At 55.8% G+C, this 20,971-nt stretch overlaps 2 protein-coding genes across 2 annotated transcripts in view; both read left to right on the top strand.

Moving 5' to 3' along the window:
* The window catches only part of ALKBH3 (alkB homolog 3, alpha-ketoglutarate dependent dioxygenase), a 72,331-nt gene that overhangs the window by 38,711 nt on the left and 12,649 nt on the right, over positions 1-20,971 (top strand). The window lies entirely within an intron of this gene.
* LOC308350985 (uncharacterized protein C11orf96 homolog) lies at positions 18,285-19,573 on the top strand (the record flags this gene model as incomplete). The annotated part of the gene is given in 4 exon segments (XM_080816427.1): positions 18,285-18,348; positions 18,351-18,415; positions 18,417-18,464; positions 18,466-19,573. Coding segments are annotated over 4 exon segments (714 nt in total). The 3' UTR covers positions 19,003-19,573.

Here is a 20,971-nt window from a genome sequence, read left to right as displayed (position 1 = left end):
GCCGACAGCCTGAGCCACTGGCCGGGCTTCTTCAGCTGAGAGGAGCAGTCTTGGCTCTTGTTCCTTGCTGCCCAATGCTAGAGCTACCCCTTATACACACACACCTTTTTTTTTTTTAAACCACGAAGATAATGTCCCTTTTGAAATGACAAGTAGATACTTGCCATAGAGTTAAAGTACAGGGTTTAGGACTGCACGGGGATTTTCAGAACCTGGCAAAGGATGCCCCGGGACTGCACTGACCTGTTGCTGTGTTTTACTGGCCTTAGATCCTCCCTAGGAATTAGGGGCTGAGCTGCTTTGCCAACATTACTTGTAAAGCAGAGGAAGCAAATAAAACAATGTAGCATGAAGAAAAACAGATTTAGTTTTTGCTTTTTTTGAGCTTTAATAACCTACCAGGAACTGTCTCCTGGAAGCTTTTTCTATGTAATCCCTTATCCTTCCAAAGCCCGGCAGGAAAGAGGTGCTCTTCCCATTGTAGAGACTAGGCAGCTGAGGCCCCCACAAGAAGGGCTAAATGATTTAATAGGACTTCCAGGCAGCAGAACCAGAACTCAAACCACAGGTGAATCCTTAAACTGCGTGCTTTTTCCTCTGCTTTGATGATTAGGCAGAATTGTTGACTGGGCATCCCTGCCCAGCTCACCCCTGGACCCCATTGGCAGAGTGGACCACCCGGCCACCTTGTTTGTCCTCTGGCTTTTCTTTGTCCTCAGGCATCTGCATCTCCTCTCTTCCTGATCAACGTTAGCAGCTCCTAGTCAGAAAACAGGCTGCCAACTGGACTCCTAGTCGGCCACTTAACTAAGGAAGCTTATTTTGGGGGGAGAGAATCCAGTTTCTGGCAAGTTAGACAAATTCTCATCCAACCTTCCTGTGACCCAGAGCAATGTTTCTGATCGTATCCCAGCAAACTCTCTGAGGTGGATGCGTGATCCCTTCCTCTCTGGATGCTCATCTGTGAGTCCCTCTGGGGGCTCTGGGTGACACCCAAACTCAGCATCAAGCTTCTTCGTGACACTTAACGACAGCACTGTGGCAGTCAGCACACAGCCCAAAGAACACAGGTCGGCTTGTACCCTAAAGAGGTCTTGACGACAGGCAGCTTGCCTCAGAACAGTGCGCACCCAGTATCCGATTGTATCCTCCATATTGAAATCCCGACTCACATTGTTGACTAAACCACTAGCTCTGGTGGCGTGGACAGTTCATGTTAAGTTTGGAGTTATGCAAGCTCATAAACCTGACATCGCCTATGGCACTCCATCTATGCGGCCTCCGTGGCTGATAATGACCTTGCCCTCGTGCCTGGTAGGTCTGCCTGGACTTGGACCGCAAGTGGCCCTGTCTCCTGAATGGTGTCATGGCAGCCCCACTAGAGGGAAGCGGGTCCTGTGCTGGGCAGAACGCTCCCGTCGGAGGACTGTAGAGAAATCCTCAACACGTGACGGGCCCCTGCCCTGCTGGGAATACTTCTTCCTTGAATTCTGGCAGCTTTTACTTGGCTGCAGAATATCCAAGACCCACTTTGCCTTTTCTGGTCATAAACACTTGTAAAGTGTTGAATCTGAAGCCTTGATTGCTTTATTTTTCTGAACGATGCTTTTGAAAAAACTGAATGTTTCCATAGCGATGCATTCTGTTTGTTTAAATCTTTACTTACACGTGGTTCCACCCACTCGCTCTCCTCAGAAGGACATGGTCTACAACTGTCCCCTTCCCACCTCCCCATTTTCTCCTTGGAAGGAACCGTGGTGGGAGAGCCTGGTCAGTTTTGTGCTGCTGGAATCCAGTCTTAGATATGGCGATTCCTGAGTCTGAGGGTCAACAGGGAATGACGTTGATGTTTGTTTATTAGAGCGGAACACAGACTAACAGTGCCTTTTCCCGCTGGCTTAGTACTGCTCCGCTGATTTACAAGTGCCTTTCCCAGCCTGTGAACAGAGCCCCCTCTTGGGCTGGGCTATCTTGTAGGGTTAAAGCTGGCCGAGGGACCTGGTGTCAGAGAGCAGTACAGGACAGGCTAAGTGAGGCAGGACACTTGTAGCCAGCGCTACAGAAAAGATTGCTTCTCAGATGAGCCAGCGCCATGCTGACCAGGGTATGTGTATATGCTGTCACATATACACCCCCCCACACACACTCCCTGAACACCAGGGACAGTCCCTTTTCTCAGGGGGCCTCCAGAAGTGTGGGCATGTTCAGGCAAGATCCTAGCCTCTGACCCCACTAGCTTTTAACTCTGGACACCAATTGTAGGTTTCTGGATGGGAAGGAAAGATGAAAGCCAGAAGGGAGTTTCCAGAGTATACTGGGTTGGGTCTGGGGTGCCTGGGTGGCTCCATTGGTTAAACATCCAACTCTTGGTTTCCGCTCAGGTCATGATCTCATGTGTCATGAGATCAGTCCCCGCATGGGGCTTGGCACTCAGTGCAGAGTCGGCTTGGGTTTCTCTCCCTCTCCCTCTGCCCCTGCCCCCACTCTTGCATTTGGGTAGGCACGTGAGCATTCTCTCTCTCTAAACAAAACAAAAACAACTATATTGGACCTATAACATCCTTAATCTGATTTCTTCCTAAAAGTGACCCTAATGAGTTCGTTTTCTCATTTTTTAGTCAGCTGGAGGAGCATGTACCTAGAGGATGATCAGATCCTGAGATCTGGTGTCCTGGGATGGGCTGGAAGAGGCCCGTGGGGCTGCAGGCCTTCTGTGTTGTCTTTGGGCTTTCCCCAGCCCTGGCCCCAGGCATAGGGGACAGCTGCAGTCCCTCCAGCCGCAGGAGAGACTGCTTTCTTGGTCCCTTCACCAGAAGCAGTGTAGAGACACCAATCGGAGCCTGGGAGCCTAGGAGCTTTTCCCCTTGGACAGGAACCAAAAAGAAGTGGGCTCTGGAGGGGCTGTGTGATCAGGTTACAGGGAGCTGCCTCCTGCAGGACGGGCCTGCCGAGCAGCACACGTGATAATCCAGATGCCCCCTGAAAAGGCCATCAGAACACACATACCCTCCTGGCTTGATGTGGCTGAAATGTTTCCGGCTGCTGCAAGGGGCTACCTCCCCCATCCAAGAGGCTGGGGCGGGAAGCCACCCTCCAGGCCCATCTCCAGGTGCTGTGATGGCCGAGTCTGACCCTATGCCACTGGCTCCCACCCTGCCCTTTCCGGTCTGAACTTGGAGAATAGGCATGAGTGAGGCTCTCCAGGAGCAGAATCCACACCTCCCAAAACAATGCTGGTTTGAGGGCTCTATCCTCCCTGCCTAAAGAATGTGGGATGGGTGGATAAGGATGCCACAGGCCTGGGGCGGCTTCCCAGACTCTGACCCAAGTGTGTTCAGGCTGCAGACCACCCAGGCAGGTCTCAGGAGGAGTGTCTTCCTCTGCCCTTGTTGGTTAGAGAAAAGTTTTCTGGAATGTTTCCCCTGAAAATGTCTAAGGGATTAGCTACTCATTTCCTCCCAGCACCCTCTCTCACATAGTAGCTTTTCGTCTCCATTCACCTGCAGTGAAGGGGAAGGGAGGACAGCTAGTCCAGAGGTAAGAAATCCAGGTAGAGTCTTAATGTCTGGCTTCCCTCTCACTGTCCCCCTCTCCCCCAGTCTGCCTCCTCCAGCAGCCTCCTGCCTCGTGCTGGGAGGAGGTGGGCCCGAAAGGAAAGCGGTGCACTCTTGCATGTGCCTTGCCCTTTATCTCCCCAAGTACCATGAAGGTGAAGGTTAGGAACTGCTCTCTCCATTGGACAGATGAGGAAGCCAAGGTCCGGAGGTGCTCATGCTGGGGGCACCTGGCCTGGAAGGCAGCAGAACCAGCAGGAAGACCAGTATCAAGTGCCTAGGCCATGGTTCTTTCCACCACTCAGATTCTGTGACCTCCTTTGAGATGTCTGGCCAAAGGCAGCACTTGGGGACAAGCGGAAACACAGACACAGACAGCCCAGAAGGTCACACTGCCTGCGGGGCTGCCCTCCAAGGAGAGGTCTTGGCCGTCTGCGCTGCACCGGTCAGGGGGCTCCATGCATGGCCAGAGTCCCTGCTGCAGCTGGAGGTGGCCGCCTCCTGCCGAAAATAGTGCAGGCCAAGCCCCGGAGCAGCCAAGGAGGGCAGGGAGCTGGACAGTTTTGGGCAAGATGGGCCTGAGTCAGCCTTGTGAGGGGGCGAGCCCCCCTCTTCCAGTGCTGCAGGCACAGGGGGAATTAGGGAGCAGCCGTGACACCCCACGCCTGCCCCAGCCTCCATGTCTGCCACGGCCTTGTGAGAGAAGCCTCCACTTGAGGCCGGCAGACCGGGGCTCGAGTCCCACTCTGCCCTTTCCAGCCAAGGCCCCTCGGACCACACAGCCCCCGAGCCTGTTTCCTCAGCTGCGGAGTGGACACAGAAGAGCCACCTCTCCGAGCTCTCTCGAGGGCCGAGATCACAAACGTAGCACTCCTGACGGTAGCGTGCTTGCTAATGTCTGTCACAGGCGGGCCGTCCCACGTGCCCTACTGACCCCCGCCCCTGGCTGAGTGATCCCTCGGCAGCTGACACTGACAGAGGCCCTGTGACCCCGCCTTGCCTCTTGGCAGGCTCCCGAGGTGCCCACACCTCTGTTGCTGGCCGGGCTGCGAGGAGAGGCCCAGAAGGGGCCAGGAGTGGGGGAGCGGCGCAGATAGGGACAAAACGAAATTGTCCCCGAGCGGGGCTGATCACATTAAGATCTGGCTGCACTTAAGGGTCTCCTGGGAAGTTGTTCAGACCAGGCTGACGAGAGCCCCCAGATGCCAAAGTGGCCTCGCGGCAAGGCTCCGCTCCCTCTCAGCAGCCCCGCCACATGCTTCCCAGGTGACTGGTCTCTTAATGTCCCGTCCCTGGCCTCATTCCACTGCCCCTTCCCCCTCGGGGCAGTGTTCAAGCCTCCCCAGCCTGGGAGACAGGCCACCAACCAGGCGCAGGCACACCCCTGCTGGTCACATTGTTTTCTCGTCCTTGCTGGCAGTTTCTAGATTCTGTACAGAACGCCTTAGCCTGGAAGATTGAACCAGACTGTCGGGCTGGAATTCTGTTTGAGACTGGGGCTTTTATGCCCGCAGATTGTGTATCAGATGCGGCGGGAACGTGTAAAAGGAGGACACGGTCCCTTCTATTGCAGAGAGGAGGAAGCCAGTGGGGACTTATTCGCTCTCAGAATTAGTTTTTATTCCGGACTACAAATGGAGTGTTTTTTGCAAGAAATTAAAAAGAAAGATAAAAAGGAAAATCCCTTGTAACTTCACAACCAGAAGCAACAGATCTTCACATTTTGCAGTATATTTTCTCTACATATTTGTATCCTTAAAAAAAGGGGGGGGGACAACTTCATACTGAACTCATCATTTTGTAGCCTTTTCCCATTTATCAAGAACCTGAGTGGGCAACATTAACCGCTGTCCTGCAACATGGCTCTGAATGGCTGCATAGTATTGTATGTAGTTGTGGCGTCGGGTAACCAGTCCCATTATGCTGGGTGTTTAGATCTTTGCTGTTGTCATCGTCGGGGTGGTGTTTGCTATTATTAGTAACTGTTCTGTTGGTTTGGGAACACAGGAGAAGGGATGGTGGGAGGCAGGGTGGTGTCATAGCAAGGAGCCCAGGATTTGGCCTCATTCAGACTTAGTTTGAATAAAAAGAACAGGTAACGTTTCCATAGAGCCTGGATCTGGTGCCAGGCACTGTGTTAAGTGCTTTATGTTTATTACTCATGATTTATTAACCCTCATAGCAGCCCAGGGGCTGGGAGCTATTTTTATCCCCATGTTACTATTCAGGAAACAGAAGCACCATCCTGTCACTTATGTGACCATCCTTGTGGCTAAACCTTCATGCACATCTATTATTTTTTCTTAGAATACATTCCTAAAAGTGGGGTCCTCGCCCGGATTTGGAAGGCTGTGCCTATTTCTAAGACCTTGAATTGATCATGTAAATGGCTTTCCAAGAAGATGGCACCACCAACTTCTCCTCCCAGGTGTCTGAGCATATCTGGAAACTCATGCTGTGTTTTAAGAACCAGTAACAAGCCAGGCCCTGCACTCAGCATTCTCCAGAGCTTCTCTCGGGGAAGGAGAAGCTGTTCGTGCTCTGCCCAGACCAAGCAAGCACTGGGGACATCCTGGGGAACATTAGCATTGAGGTCAGATGTTGTGTCGTTTGTTGAGAAAACAAGACAAACACTTGAAACACCTCCGTGACAAGGTGACTGGGAAGCAAGGGGCCCTGACAGTGAGGGCTGCAGGGCTGGGAGGAACAGGAGATACGATTTGGGTGGTGGTCAGGAGAGGCTGCCAGGTGGAGGAGGCCCTGGGAGAACGGGGAGGACTGGGAAATGACAGTGGGGGTCCTAGGTGGCTTGTGTTGGGGCGGTGGGGGGGGCGGTGAGCTGGAGGACGGACAGTAAGGGAGGGAGAGGGGCCCAGATCAGGCCTGGGAGCCACGGGGGGCTGGGGACAGTTTTCAGGAGGGATGAGGGGTGGGGCTGCCGGTGGGAGGACCCACGGGGCAGGAGCCCAAGCAAAGAGATGGGGATCCCCAGGACAGCTGAGGAGAAAAGATGTTGTTTTTTTTGGTGCTAATAACACCCTTTCTTGCCATGAATGCTGAAGCATGAGTAAAACAGACGCAGGACTCAGCTACAAGATCAAAACACCAGTGTTCTTACCAATAACCCTGGATGGGAGACCTTGGCCTATAGCCATGATCACCGTCAGACTTCTTGCCGCTACTCCTTCACAGAGTCTAGGGGCACCCTGGGGTACGTGGGGCACCCTGTTCGGGAACCAGCACAGCAAGCCCTGTCCCTACCAGCTGCCAACCCTCCTGAGCCTGCGACGAGGGAGATTGCCCTAACCCGGTTCCTCCTCCCAAGCCTCCCTCTCAGGGAAGTTGTGCTGCCCTCCTGGAGAAAGAAAGGGGTGCAGGAGAAGGGTGGGTGCTGCCTTTCCGGTGTTCTGCCCTCCTGAGAGCGGGGCAGTCATTTCCTCATTGCAGGGTAAAGTGAGACATACTCGCTCCCATCCCCTTGGTGTCGTCTTCCCGCCCAGCCCAGGATGCTTTGGGGGAAGGTGTGCCAGGAATCAGCCCAGCAGGGTAGTGCCCAGGTATGCACGTTGGGGCCATGTAGACCTGCTTCTGGAGTGAGTTGCTCTGCTGACGGCTGCGTGGTCTTTGGCAAGTTCCTTCCCCTGAGTGTTTCCACCTATAAAACAGGGCCGCTGTAAGAATTGAGTATGATGTGTGTATCTGGGGCAGCTGTTATCAGATAGTGTGTAGATGTGAAGGAAAGTCCTGGGCCCTGGAAACAGGGTCGGGTGAGGCTCACACTGGGCCTCAGGCAGATCTCACAGCCTGTGGAGCTGGAGTCACTTTGTAGAGGGGTCTAGGACAAGGCCTCAGGGGAGAGAGGGCCCAGCATGGCCAGGAGGGACCTGGGAAGTGGCCGCACAGAGGCATTCGTGGCGGCAGGGGGAGTGTGAAAGGACCCTGGTTCTGGGATGTTCCTATAGAGAGGGAGTCGGGGGGAGGAAAAGAGGCAGGGAAAGAGCCCGAGTAGGACCAATCTAGAGAAGAAAGGGCATGAGGACATTCTGTCACGACACCTCCATGCAAAGCCCCGAATTCTTCCTGCTTCTAGCCCGGGAACAACATAGGGTAAGAGTGGCCAAGGCTGAGAGTGTCTAAGGTTGAAAGATGAGCAAGGAGTCAGGCCTCTGAAAGCAGCCTGTGGCGCTGGGGAAGTAGTGTCCAAGCATCAGGAGATGGTTCTTGTCCTGTGTCTGGACTGTGGGCTGAGCCTTGTCCTGCCCTTGGCCCCAGATCTCCATCTGCAGAATACAGGGGTTGAACCAACTTAGTGTTTTTTGGAGCTTTTTGGACCAGAACCCATGGTTAAAAAAAAAAAAAAAGTTTACACACACACACACACACACACACACACACACACACACAGTTTAAAACTAAAGCTTTATTACATGTGCTTACTCTCCTGTTTTCTGTACTGTTGTGTATCATTAAAAAATGCTGGCCGTGGCCCCCTAACCATTGGTATGGCCCACTAATGAGTCACACCTCTTGGTCTGAAAACACTGCCCCAGCTCATCTGGAAGATTCCTTTCTCTTCTGGCAGCTCGCAGTTCTGTTCCATTTACTCTGGCCTCATGACCTCTATCAGCCAAGCCTTTGGGGTTTTCTTCTCAGTATCTGCAAACAGTGGTTTCCAGTCTCAGGTGTGGAGACTCTTGGCCTGAAGGTGCTGGCGTGCGCTGCTCTGAGTGGCCTCCCGCCCGTGCTCACGGTGAGGGGCCCCGGCTCATCCATCTGGCCGCGCGCTGCCCACTCTGTCTTGCATCCCTGGGCATCGTGAGTTGGGAGGGGCGCCCAGGCCTTCTCCTGCACCTCCACATGAAATGAGTGGGCTTGGATGTCATCCACACTCCCCTCCCTACCCCGCCCAGCTCTACTGCTTGGCCCAAAGGACACCAGTCTTCTTTCTGGTACAGCTGTTGGGCAGTGGAGCCTGGCTTCCAGTTAGAGTTCCAGACTCTTCCCCGGACCCAGCCCTCTTCATCTAGTCCTTCCTCCCACTGAACCCCTCCCTGGTCAGATTCAGGAGCCACTGTCATGGGGATAACTGATGGATGGGAAGAGCTTTGGCAACCGGTGGACCTGGGAGCAAATCTCAGCTCTATCTCTGCTGGGCTGTGTGGCCTTGGGAAAGTTCCTAAACATCTCTGAGCCTGTTGTCTGAACTAAAGCTTGGAGATAGTAACACCTATCTCAGAGGCTAAGCTTAAGGGTGCAGTGATAGGTTCAGGATGCTTTGTTTGTGACCAGCATTAAGAAAGACCGAGGAGGGGGCGCCTGGGTGGCTCAGTGGGTTAAAGCCGCTGCCTTCGGCTCAGGTCATGATCCCAGCGTCCTGGGATCGAGCCCCACATCGGGCTCTCTGCTCAGCAGGGAGCCTGCTTCCTCCCTTCTCTCTCTGCCTGCCTCTCTGCTTACTTGTGATCTGTCTGTCAAATAAATAAATAAAATCTTTAAAAAAAAAAAAAAAAAAAGAAAAGAAAGACCGAGGAGATGCCTTCCATGACCAGTGACAGGCAGGGCAATGTCAGAGAGAGGCTGCCTGAAGTTGGGTACCGCGGGAGTGACTGCCCCCCGCCATGTCCACAACATGCAAAGAGACTGGGGCACAGCAAGCATCTCATATCCACTAGGCAGCCCGAGGCCGTGTCTGAGGAGGAACATGGGGCCCGAAGGAGGACAGACTCTCTGGGCCCCCAAAGTGGGCCAGTAGCTATTTACGAGACTGACGGTGTGTGCCCTGTCTCAAGGCCAGGCTCAGAACACATTACGTGAAAGGGCATCTTCTTGACACTGGTTTCTTGGAATCTGTTTAAAAATTCACCCTCCTACAGGGCTAGTTTGACCTCAGTATGTTTTAATAAATCATCTAGTTTGGTCCGGGAGAAGGATGGGGCAGGCATGAGGCTTCCATAATCACAGAGTAGTGAGAAGAACTTTCTAGCAAACACCAGAACCAGGGTATCCAAGCAGGCAGTCTTGAGCTGCTGTTTGCTTATTCTCGTGCTGTTGTCTCTTACTAAGGCTGCAGGAAAGTCATCCCTGCAGGCTGTCTCCAGAGCCCACAGCACTTTCCTGTTGGTGCCCACCCCCTCCTGCCATGCTGGTGAATAATTGAAAGGTAGATGTAAGCCGAGCTGGAGACAGGCGTGAGGCTGCCTCTGTCCTCTGAGACTGCAGTTCCAGGGTAGCTGTTTCCCGGAGCTTGGGAAGTAGTTCCTCGGAGGGCTCCCGGGCACTCTGGCTCTCCACAGCTGCAGAAACAGGGGCTCCCACAGCCCAAGGCCCCATGGCTCCCATAGCAGGAGCTGGGAGGCTCCGAGCAAGATGTCCTTATGCAGCTGGGACTCGGCAGCACCCCAGCAACCTGCTCATCTCCCTGCCTCTGGGTCCCCGGCCGGCTCCAGCTGCCCTCTGCTCTGTTTTGGCAATAATCCGAAGACCGTCCTTCCAAGGCTGGCACTTAAACCCGGGAACAGAAATTTAAGTCCCCGAGGCTTGCTTTAAGGGGCCACCTGGGGCTGCCTGATGGTTTGGTAAAGGCAGTGACAACTTCTGGCTTTATGCTCATTAGCCGGGGGAATGTCTATGGGCCTCAGTTTCCCTGTCCATATGTGAAGTGGGTAGTGCCAGATGGACCCATTCCAGAGAACCTGTCTTCCATGAGGACAATGAGGCTGGGGTAAAGTCCAGGGCTGGGTTCCATCCCAACTCTGCCTCCGCACTGCTACTTGGTGTGGGAATTTGTTCTGTTTCCCGCCCCTTTCTGGGCCTCTATGACCTCATCTCAGAAGATAGCAGAGATATCCCTGCTTTGGCCAGAGAGGGGAGAGAACACACTCTGCAAAGCTCAAGGGCCTCGGATGATGTGGGGTTTCATCCTGATCCATATAGTGATTGTCACACCAGTGGTCCCGAGAGGGACACTCAGACCTGCAAGAAAGCATGTAAGAAAACCAGAAGCCCAGCCTCTGGACAGCCCAAGCCATGCCAGGAAGCAGGCCCCTGGCAGGGAAATGCGCTGCCATCAGCCGCGTCAGCAGAGTCAGGCCTGTAGGCTGGGCATGATTCTTAGGAGTCTTCCCAGGGCTCTGGCTCTGTCTGAATCCCTGAAAATCTCCCTGCCTCCACTCCAGCCTGGTACTCCCTGGGGCTCATCCTGAGAGTGGAGGGTGGCAGGGTGCCTCCCCCAGTGGGACCGGCTCTGCCCTGCCAGCCCTGGCAGCCTGCCAGCCAGCAGCTGCTGCCCCACCGCACGGTCTACAGTGAGCCCCCGGTGAGATAGAGAGCTCACTGCTGCATGAATGGGGCCACTGGGGTGTGGGCACTGAATTCAGGCTGAAGATCTGACTTGGGGAGATCGCGGGGGTCTCCCTGGCTCCTCTCCCCACCTCTCTTTGTCTCTCCCTCTTTGTGTCTCTCGCGCTCTCTTCCTCCTCCTCCTTCTCTCTCTCTCTCTCTTTCTCTCTCGTGCACACCGACACCCCCTCTTGGAACTTGCTGGGGATTGTCATGGCAACCCTCCAGCAAAATTATCAAAACACTTTTATGCTCACACTTGTACCAGACGAAGTGCTAATTCCAAGTGAGGCAGAAGCAGTTGGTAAAATGCTGGAGTCCCAGGCTTGGTATGGATGGCTCGCTGGCGGGGGCAGAGTGGCCCCAGCAGGAGGTGAGGGTGGGGTCCAGAGGCAAGAAAGGCCCTGCCACAGAAGGTGTGTTTGTGGCTGACCCCTCCCCACCCCTTATGCCACATTCACATTTGCATTCCACCTACACACACCCAGAGGCATGCACACACGTGTGCGTACACACATACACACAGTGGCTAGACCAAATACACCCTTAGTGCAGACTGACCCAAACGGCAACATCTGGAATAACCATCACCTCATTCAGCCCTTGGAGGCATGAGATTGACTCTGGGGAGACTTCTGGGTGAGTGTAGGGAGGAAGCCAGCTGACTAAGTCTTCTAGCTGACCTGTGAAGGTCCATATGCCAGGATGGCAAGGCAGTCACGGGAAGGGGTCTGACCCTCCTGCCTCCCCCTCACCACACCGCCCCCCGCCCCAAGGAAGCGGAGGAGCATCTGGGCAGAACTGCCCCAACCCAGTTCTTTCTGCTTTACTGTGTGTCCTCCCCAGCTCACTGCCTCTCTGCCTCCCAGGACAGACTTGGCCTCCCTGCCCCCATCGGACCCAGGGCTAGGGTACTGCAGGCTCCCTTGGAAACAAAGCCCTGTTAATAGCTGAAGAACTGGTGATTGCTTTTTTTAATCCTAGGCTCTGCCCAAAAGCCAAAGTGTGGGTGGGGACGGTGGAGGAGGTGGTGGCACGAGCCCCTCCCCAGCTGCTACCATCTTCCTGCCCCACCTGCTCCCCCAGCTACCTCCTCCGTGGAACCGAGCTTTCCCCCACAGCCTTAACCCGGGCTCTTTGCCACTCTTGGGCTCAAGAGAAAGCATCTCCTGCTTGCAAACGGGTCACCTCATCCCTGATCCTCCTGAGGATTTGAAAATGTTAGAGCCCGGTGAGCCCCAGTACGTGAGTCTGGCCTCCTCACGTCACAGATACGGAAACTGAGCCTCAGAGGTGGGAAGCAACTGGTTCAAGGCCACAGAGTACACGGGTGATGGAGCAGATACGGCATCGCGCGCGTCTGACTCGGCTGGTGCGGTTCCCGCCCCGTCGGAGGCGCAGGGAGATGGGGTGGTGCGGGTGAGGAGCAGGGCTTTCTGGGCCAGGCACACCTACCTGGCTCCTGGCACTGCACGTAGCACTGAGAGTGACCCGGGTGAGCTACAAAGCACCCTGAGGCTATCGGCAGAATGGATGTGATGGCTAGGCTCCCCCTCAAAGGACGCCATGAGGATGATTTTAGGGGAGGTTCGAGCAAAGCACCATTGACAGAATGCCAGGCACATAGTGAGTCTTCAACAAATGACATTTCTGTGTCGCACCTCTGTAATCCCAGGGCTAGGGGTCTACTAAGAAAAGGAACCATCCTTCATCCCCTTTAATGGCTATCCTCTGCCCCACTGGGCCTGGGGAGGCAACTTAGCCTGTCCCGGCAAAGCCCACATGGACCCAGCAAACTCAGCAATGGCCAGAGGGCAACGGAGCCCAGGCCTTGACCCCCGGGCAGACCCCTCCAGAGCCCCCAGATCTGCCCACCCCTCCTCGACACATGCAGCTCTCACGCACCCCATACCCCACCCCCTGCATCTTTGGAGGAAGGTAGATATGGGCTGGGGGTGCTGTCGAAGGAGGCTAATATCCCGTGCTGCCCCCCAGGACCGCCTTTGGGCACTGGTAGTAACGCCAGACGATGGAGACATTACTTAGTTGCTCTGAGAGCTTGACCTTGCTGGGTCTGGTTTCCTCCTCTACCTTGTGAGTCAGGCAGAGGATAAGTCACCCAAACCCTAAACGCCCCCTCCCCCCTCCTCCCCGAGCAGGAGCTTCTTGGTCCCTGTCCATCTCCTCAACCATGCTGGGGGGAGGGGGAGGTTTGAGCATGAGATAATGAACACGAAAAAGAACTGGATTCTCATGTTTCCGCCACGCTGGCCACTCGTCCAGGTGCTTTCCATACACTCATCGTGGACGCCCAGCATTACTTCTGCGCTGAGGTGCAAAAGGGAGTCTCAGAGAGTAGGAACTGCTCAAAATCATAGAATGAGCTCAGGGCCGAGTGGGGTTGGACTCTAGCTTCGTGTTCTCCTGACCCGACGGTGGCCGCTGGCTGACTCCTGTGGATCTGGAGGGCACAGCACATTTAAAAAGACCACCTAGGAAAAAAAAAAAAGGCCACCTAGGGCTGGGGTTGGTCCTGGAGGCAGCCCGAGAGGTAGAGCTGTGGATGGGGGTGGGGGAGGTCAGTGGTGGAAAAGAGGAAGCTAGGTCATGTGGGAGTTCAGATGCCATCCCCCCCTTTTTTTTTTTTTTTAAAAGATTTTACTTATTTGACAGAGCGATCACAAGTAGGCAGAGAGGTGGGCGGGTGGGGGCGGGGGGGGGTGTGGGAAGCAGGCCCCCTGGTGAGCAGAGAGCCCGATGCGGCCCTCGATCCCAGGACCCTGAGACCATGACCTGAGCCGAAGGCAGGGGCTTAACCCACTGAGCCACCCAGGCGCCCCTCAGATGCCATCCTTGAGGCAAAGACCATCTCCCTACCCTGCCCTCTCCTCTTCCCGGAAGTCGCCTGTGAGCAGGGCCAGACTTGCAGTGGAGCGGAAGTGACAGGGGCCGAGCTGGTTGCTAACCTGGGCCCGTTGCTTTCACCTCCCTGGGGCTGAGGATGGGGAATCTTCTATCCAGGGAAGCCAAGAGGAGTGACCTAGGGTACCCCAGTCCGTGGCCTGGGGACTTGGGGTCCGGAGGAGCTGTGCCTGTTGGGAAGGAAGCCCCGGTGGAGATGGTGTCGCCAGGAGCTGTGGGAGCAGAGGTCACAGGGAGGCGAGGAGAGGGTGGCAGTCCACTTGCAAAGAACCCGGAGCTACTGCTGTGGCCAGCGCTGGCTGGGGTACTGGGGAGGCGGAGGCTGGCAGGCCGGTGGGGAAGGTAGACAACACTGTCGAGGGGAACAAACATGTGAGAAGGCTGTTTAGTTAGTGGTACAGAGTGACTGAGGGACCACTTGGAATAGGGTGGCCAGGAAAGGCTGCTCTGATAGGGCAGCATTTGAGCGGAGACCTCAGTGGTGCAGAGAGATTAGTGGCTTGCCCCAGGGCACACACGAAGTTCAGGTAGAGCTGGGCTAGGTAGGACCTGTCTCTTGACAGCCGTCCTAATCATCCTTGTAGAAACATCCTTCTCTTGCCTTCTGACATGTTCTTCTGGTTTCCATCTTAACCCTGTTGGACATTGCTTCTCTGAGGACTGGCTCATCTGGGTACCACCCTCCACCTCCCCCCCCCCACCCCCGGCCAGTGTTGGCAGCTCCCACCCCTTCTTTCTCTGGAAGGTGGCCTTTCATCCACTATCCCTTCTGTACCCCGAAGACTCCCAAACTGCGACTCCATCCTTCACCTCTCCCTGAGTTCTTCCAGTGTCCTGCTTGACCTTGGATGTCTATGGCTCTCTTGGTTAGGACAATGAGTTGATATAATAGAGACCTGAAATTAGAGGAGTTTAAAAATACTCAGTTGACTGTTTTCTCATGTAAGAGCTCCAAGGGAAGTGTTTCAAGTTGGTAGATAGCTCTGCCGCACGGGGTCATGTAGGGATCCAGACTAACAGGAAAGATCCAGCGTCTGTGGTAATCACTCTTCCAGTCGGTATGGGGAAAAATATGGAAGCTTAGCTTGGGACTTTCCTCTCAGGCAAGTGGGACAGGATTCGAATCGTTGACTTCTGCTGACACTGCACAGATGACTTTTTCCACACACGGCCCAACCTTAGCTGCAAGGGAAGCTGGGAAATGTGACCCAGCTGATGGACAGCTGGCAGTCTCTGCCACAGCCCCCCTTCTGGAACCATGAGGACTTCCCTGCCCTGGTGGTGCAGGAAGTTCTTGCCCTGTGTCTCCTTGGCCCTTGACTTTGCCCTTGGCAAGTCCCTTCTTGTTTATTACTCTCCACTACCGCCCTATGGGGGTATTGAAGGTCTGTCTTCTTTGAGCACATATTTGGACTGGAAGGATCATGGGCTTTTGAAGTCCAGCCTTGCAATTTTGTTGATAATAATAATTCCTTCAGAAAATTGGTCTGCCTCTAGTCAGTTCCACATGCCAGCAACCACACCCAGAGCTCCTTTCTTGTCTGAGTTATTAAGGCTGTCTGCCTTGCCCAACTCCTCTCTCTCATTGTAATGAAAGCTATCCTCAAGGCATCTAAAATAATGGACTTGAATGACAAGGCAAGAGTGCTAATACAATACTTCGCTGCAGGGGTGATCCCTCTGCATGGTGTCACAGACAAGCTTGGAGAGAGGCTGCAAACCACGACAGTCTGATCTTCTGCTCTTTGGACAAAACCAGCTGGGCTTTGCAGCCCTGACAATAGCGCTTCTCTGTATTAGCTCCCCTTCTGCTCATCTCTGCTTGCAGACTAGCCAGTCTCTTTGCTGGAGTCTCTGGCTAAAAGCATCATTGAGCAGCCAACATGTGCAAATAAATGTTTGTAGCTCGTTGCAGCCATTTTTCTGGAATTACAGGCTCAGTGGACATGTGGCCCATCTTCTGAATTGTCACAGGTAATGTTTTTCATAAATGTTTTGTCACAGCGTACCAAGGGTCACCAGCTTTCCATCCTCCACATCCTGGTTTCTGTACTGCTTACCACCTGTTGCCAAAGCCAGTGCCACAGATTTTAGGTTTTTATACATGGCAGCTTTGCATTCCTGGTACCAATTTCTGTATTAGAGTATTGCTAAGCTGCTGTTAAAAGAAAATCCCAAATACAATGGCCTTCAGATTACATAAATTAATTTTTCTCTCACATAACATTGTTCTGATATGAGTATCCAGGCCTCGCCCGCATAGGTAGAGGACTTTGATGGCAAGCCAGCAGACTCCACAATGGCCCTACCCATCTCCAGCCTTCTCACCCCCCACGGCCACTTCCCCGTCTACCACTTGCTCCGGCCAAATCCATAAAAGTCAACCTTGATTCCTCCCACCACCCCATCTAATCCATCAGCAAGTCCTCTCCTTCTCTCTTCAGACACATCCCAAATATGGCCTTTTCCCGCCCTCTCTCCACCCAGTCCACATCTTCAGTGTCTTGTATCTGGGTGATGTCTCGATCTTGTAAGTGGGTTTCCTTCTTCGTCCCCAACCCTCTCCAGTCTGCGCCTCACATGGCAGCTGGAGTGAGCGCTTAAAACATGAATTGAAGCATGTCGCCTGCCCCAAACTCCCCAGTGCCTTACGGTTGCCCTTAGAATAAAATGCTGTTTCCTTAACATGGCCGTCAAGGCCTTCTGTGACTGTCCCTGCTTCTCATCGCCCCCTTCCCGTCTGCTTTAGCCACATGGCTTTTCTCACTGGCTCTCCCCTCCTTGGTGCATTTGCCCTAGGATTCCCTTTGTCTGAAACACTCTCCTTACGCTCTCACTTGGTCACACTCTGGTTCCTTCTTTGTACTCCATAGGACAAAGGGCTTCAGTGTAAGTTAAGAGTGAGGGCTCAGGAGAGGAGTCACCTGGGTTTGAATCTCAGCTCTGTTGCTTACTAGCTGTGTGACCTTGGGTAAGTTGCTTACCTGTTCTGTGCCTTGGTTTTTCTATCTGTAAAGGACATTAATAAAAGTATTTGTTTCCCAGAGCTGTTGAGCTAACACATTAAAAGGTACTTAGAGCATGGCCCATATTAAGCTCGTAGCAGTGACACTATTGTCCCTCAGTGTCACCTTAAAGATCGACCACTCTGAGAAGCGTTTCCTGGCCCCGCCTTCTGCACCTTTCTCCATCTGCATCTCTCCCACATCACCCAAGATCAGGGTCTTGTTTTGAGATTTATTGTCTGCCCCGAGCACTGGAATGTAACCCCTGAGCTGGGACCCAGGAGGTCCTTAATGAATCTGTTGAATGGCTGTGGAAGGAAAGGAGGCCAAATCCACTGACTCCCTCCTTTCCCCCTGGCGCTGTGAGCCTAGCTGGGTGCCTGTGGGGAAGATGGAGGCAGGGCGAGCTGGGTTCTGTGCCTGCCACCCTTGAGACCCATGTGGTCTGGGGGGGGGGGGGGCGGGATGGTCACAGTTCCTTCTTGGGAGTCAGGGAAACCAGGGGACCTGCTCTCAGAAGCCCCAGGGGCACTGGTGGGTACCAGCCCTCAGCACAAGGCAGTAATAGCGCAGGCTGGTTCCATCCATTACTAAAGGACTAGCTACTTATCCTCTCTGTGCCTCCACTATGTCGTATGTAAATTTGGGAGAATACCAATTACCTCACAGGGCTGTTATGAAGATTAAGTAGGGTAATATATGTAAAACGAAGCTCACTGGGTGGTTCGGAGTGAAGCTCTCCAGACTGTAGTTATTATCATTGTTATTAGTGCCTATCCAAGTGTCATTCTTCTGAGCCTGAATAGGGGGCTGGTGCCCGAGGGACCTGGGGGCGGGGTTGTGGGGAGACAGAGCGAAGATGGCTAGGGAAGGGGAGAACCGGAATGGAATAATCGGGCTGTGTTTTTATTCGTCCATGGCTCTGTGCGTGTTTGTGTGTGTATATGGATTTGGTTTGTCTGGGGAGGGGTGACAAGGATCCAGAGAAGAAACCCAACCTTTTCTCCGAACTCAGTTCTGGGGAGCTAGGTGCCCCGCTGTCCCGGCGCCCGGCTCTCCCCGCTGCGAGGAGGGCTGGGAGCTGCCTCCACCACGCGCCCAACGCAGAACCCGCGGCGGAATCACCAGCGTCTGGAGTGTGTGCATTTGGGATCTGGGAGGGGGAAGGGGACCTGCGCCGCCGCAGCCACCGCGGTCGGTAGCAACTTGCGGATCCCAGGACGGACAGTGGCAGCCCAGTGTCCGCCGATCCGAGCCCCCCGCCCCCCATCCGCCGACTCTCCGGCCACCCCGCCCCGCCGCGTGCTCCCGGGGCCTCGGATGCTCCCGGAACCCCGCGGGCGGGGCCTGCCTTCCGGAGCCGGGTTGGCTGGGGGCGGGCGGGCGGCGCTGGGGAAAGGGCCGTTACTTTCCCAGAGCGGCGGGGCGACGTCAGGCGGAAGGGCGCGGGGCGCGCACGCTTTAAATGGCATTCGCTGTCATCCGAGCTCGCGGCCGTGTGGGCAGGAGCGGGCTATATAAGCGGCGGGCCGGGCAGCCGCGGGGCAGACGGTGACTGCCGCGGCGGCGAGCGCCCGGGAGCGCAGCCCAGCAGCGCGCGCCGAGCCCCGCGCCCCCCGACGGGCTCTCCCGCCCGCCCTCCCGAGAAAACGCCGACCCGGGCCCGCGAGGGCCGCCGCCACCCCGCAGCAGATTTGGATCCCCCGCCCGGCGAGCCCCAGGCTGCTGCCTCCCGGGGGGCCCCGGCGCAGCGGCCGCCCCCCGAGAGCCCCGGCGCCCCGCCGCCCGGCCCCGAAGACGCCGGCAGCGCCATGGCGGCCGCCAAGCCCGGCGAGCTGATGGGCATCTGCTCCAGCTACCAGGCGGTGATGCCGCACTTCGTGTGCCTGGCCGACGAGTTCCCGCAGCCCGTGCGGCCCGCCAAGCTGTCCAAGGGCAAGGGCCGGCTGCGGCGGCCGCGCCAGTCCCGCTTCAAGACGCAGCCGGTGACCTTCGACGAGATTCAGGAGGTGGAGGAGGAAGGGGTGTCCCCCATGGAGGAGGAGAAGGCCAAGAAGTCGTTCCTGCAGAGCCTGGAGTGCCTGCGCCGCAGCACGCAGAGCCTGTCGCTGCAGAGGGAGCAGCTCAGCAGCTGCAAACTGAGGAACAGCCTGGACTCGAGCGACTCCGACTCGGCCCTGTGAAGGGCGCTGCCCGGGGACCCGCGAACCCGGCCCCAGAGGGCCGCGGGGGCCCGCGAGGACCCGGACCTCTCGCCGGGATGCGAACTGCTCCGTGCGCCCCGCGCTGCGCCGCTCCCGGGCCGGAGCGCGCGGGGCTGCCGGGGAGGGGGGCCGCTTTCTTTGCCCTTGTAAATGTTTATTTTTTAACTCTTCCCAGTACGGACTCTGCCGTGAGTGTGTGCGGGAGGCGCGCCCGCGCTGAGTCGGCGCTGGGTCGCCGGGGCTTCCCCGAGAGCCGCTCCACGCCCTTGTCTGAGGGTCTGCAACTCCGATTCCGCTCACCGCTCCGCCGTGCCCCCCTCCCCAGCGCACACCCGTTCACACTCACGCCAACACACTCTCGCTGAACACTTTTATAATTGTTAGGCGCGGCTGATGGGACTTGGGGCGCAGCTGCTGCTGCGGCCGGAGGACTGATATTTATTTTTGCATTGCGATGGCTGACGGCGTTTATTTAACGATCTTTTTACTTGGATATGTCTGTGAGGCTCCCGAACGGAGACAAATAAAGTCAATATATTTGCACAGTGCATTTCTCCAGGCTCTTGACTTCTTGAACCTTCGGGGCTCAGGCTCCTGAGACTGGGGGAGGTGGGAGAAGGATGTGGTTGGAATGGGGGGGGGGATCCCCGGGTAGAGGTAACTCCACAAACTTCAATCACCGGAAAGAGGTCGCGCCCGCGGTTCCCCGGGGCCACTACTCGCCTCCCCAAGTGGATCCATTCCCGGCTCCGAGCGCTCTTGCCTCCCTACTCCGTTCCCCATCGCCGGCGTCCGGGATGGAGCGGAGATGCCCGCGAGGCGAAGGTCGGCGCTGTGAGGACGGAGAAAACGTTCCTTGGTGAGGTTGACTTCTCAGGGAGGCCGGGTCAGGGTCATCGTCCCGCCTTCACCGCAGAACACCCCACTCCCTCGGCGCCCCTTCCAGGAGGCGGGTGGGGCGCTGCCCGAGCCAGCAGTGGGAGACCTGGGAGGGGATATTTGGGTGGTGGGACCCGACAGAGTGCTGCGTGTCCCCTGCGCTGACTCAGCCCCGTGCAGGGCGCCCCTGCACTGCCCCCAAGCAGACAGCGGCCGTTTTGGTTCTTCGTCCCCTTTCTCCAGCCTCCTTGGCCTTCTTAAGGGCTGTTCAAGGAGAGTGGGGCATGTCTTTGGTCAGAGCCTGAAGGGCGCTTGGGTACCACTGAGTCTTCCCACCCCCTCTGTTTACAGATGAGAAAACACTTAGGGGAGAGGGAGAGGTCACACAGAAAGTAGTGGCGGCGCAGTTAGCTGTCCTGACTCGCGGCCAGAGCTCTCTCCATCATGCCAGCCCCTTTCCAGTGTCTCCGGCAGCTGCCCCGCACCCCTGCCTACACCCTAAACCCTCTGAGTTGGCAGTGTAACACTATCACCTGGCAGTAGGTGGCGATCTATGTAATAAACAACATCCGGTGGAAGAGGGCAGGTCCCCACACTTGGGGCCCCCACCCAGCCAAGCCCTCCAGGATTGCTTCAGATCTGACCCACCGTGGCCAGGCCCTGGGCGGAGTAGTTCAGAGATCCGTGCAGAGTTTGGGTGCTTTCCCTACTCCGCCTGCCCCCTCTCTGGAGATTGCAGTTTCTGTTCTCGGGTGCCCTCTCGTGGTGGGGCTGGTGCTGGAGCTCCGCTCAGCACGCAGGGCATCTGTACTGCCTCTTGACACCCCGCCTCTCCTAGCCCTGGACTCTGCAGAAGAGGGGAGCCCAGGAAGTGAAACAAAGAAACAAAAATAGAACCCGCAGAGCCTGAAAGAATGTCCTCCCATCTGGGAGGCCAGCCCAGGGCCTTGGGGGTCTTCAGCACTGCCTAGCCCATGGGAACACACTGGCCACTGCGGTCCCGGGCCACAGCTTCTCTGTGCTGGGGGTTCCTGACAGAAGGCCCTTAACTTCACAGGCTGGCCAGGCA

Source organism: Martes martes (assembly GCF_963455335.1).
Source record: "Martes martes genome assembly, chromosome: 10".
In the NCBI taxonomy this organism is placed as follows: Eukaryota; Metazoa; Chordata; class Mammalia; order Carnivora; family Mustelidae; genus Martes; species Martes martes.
This window is presented reverse-complemented; position numbering and strand designations above follow the sequence as displayed.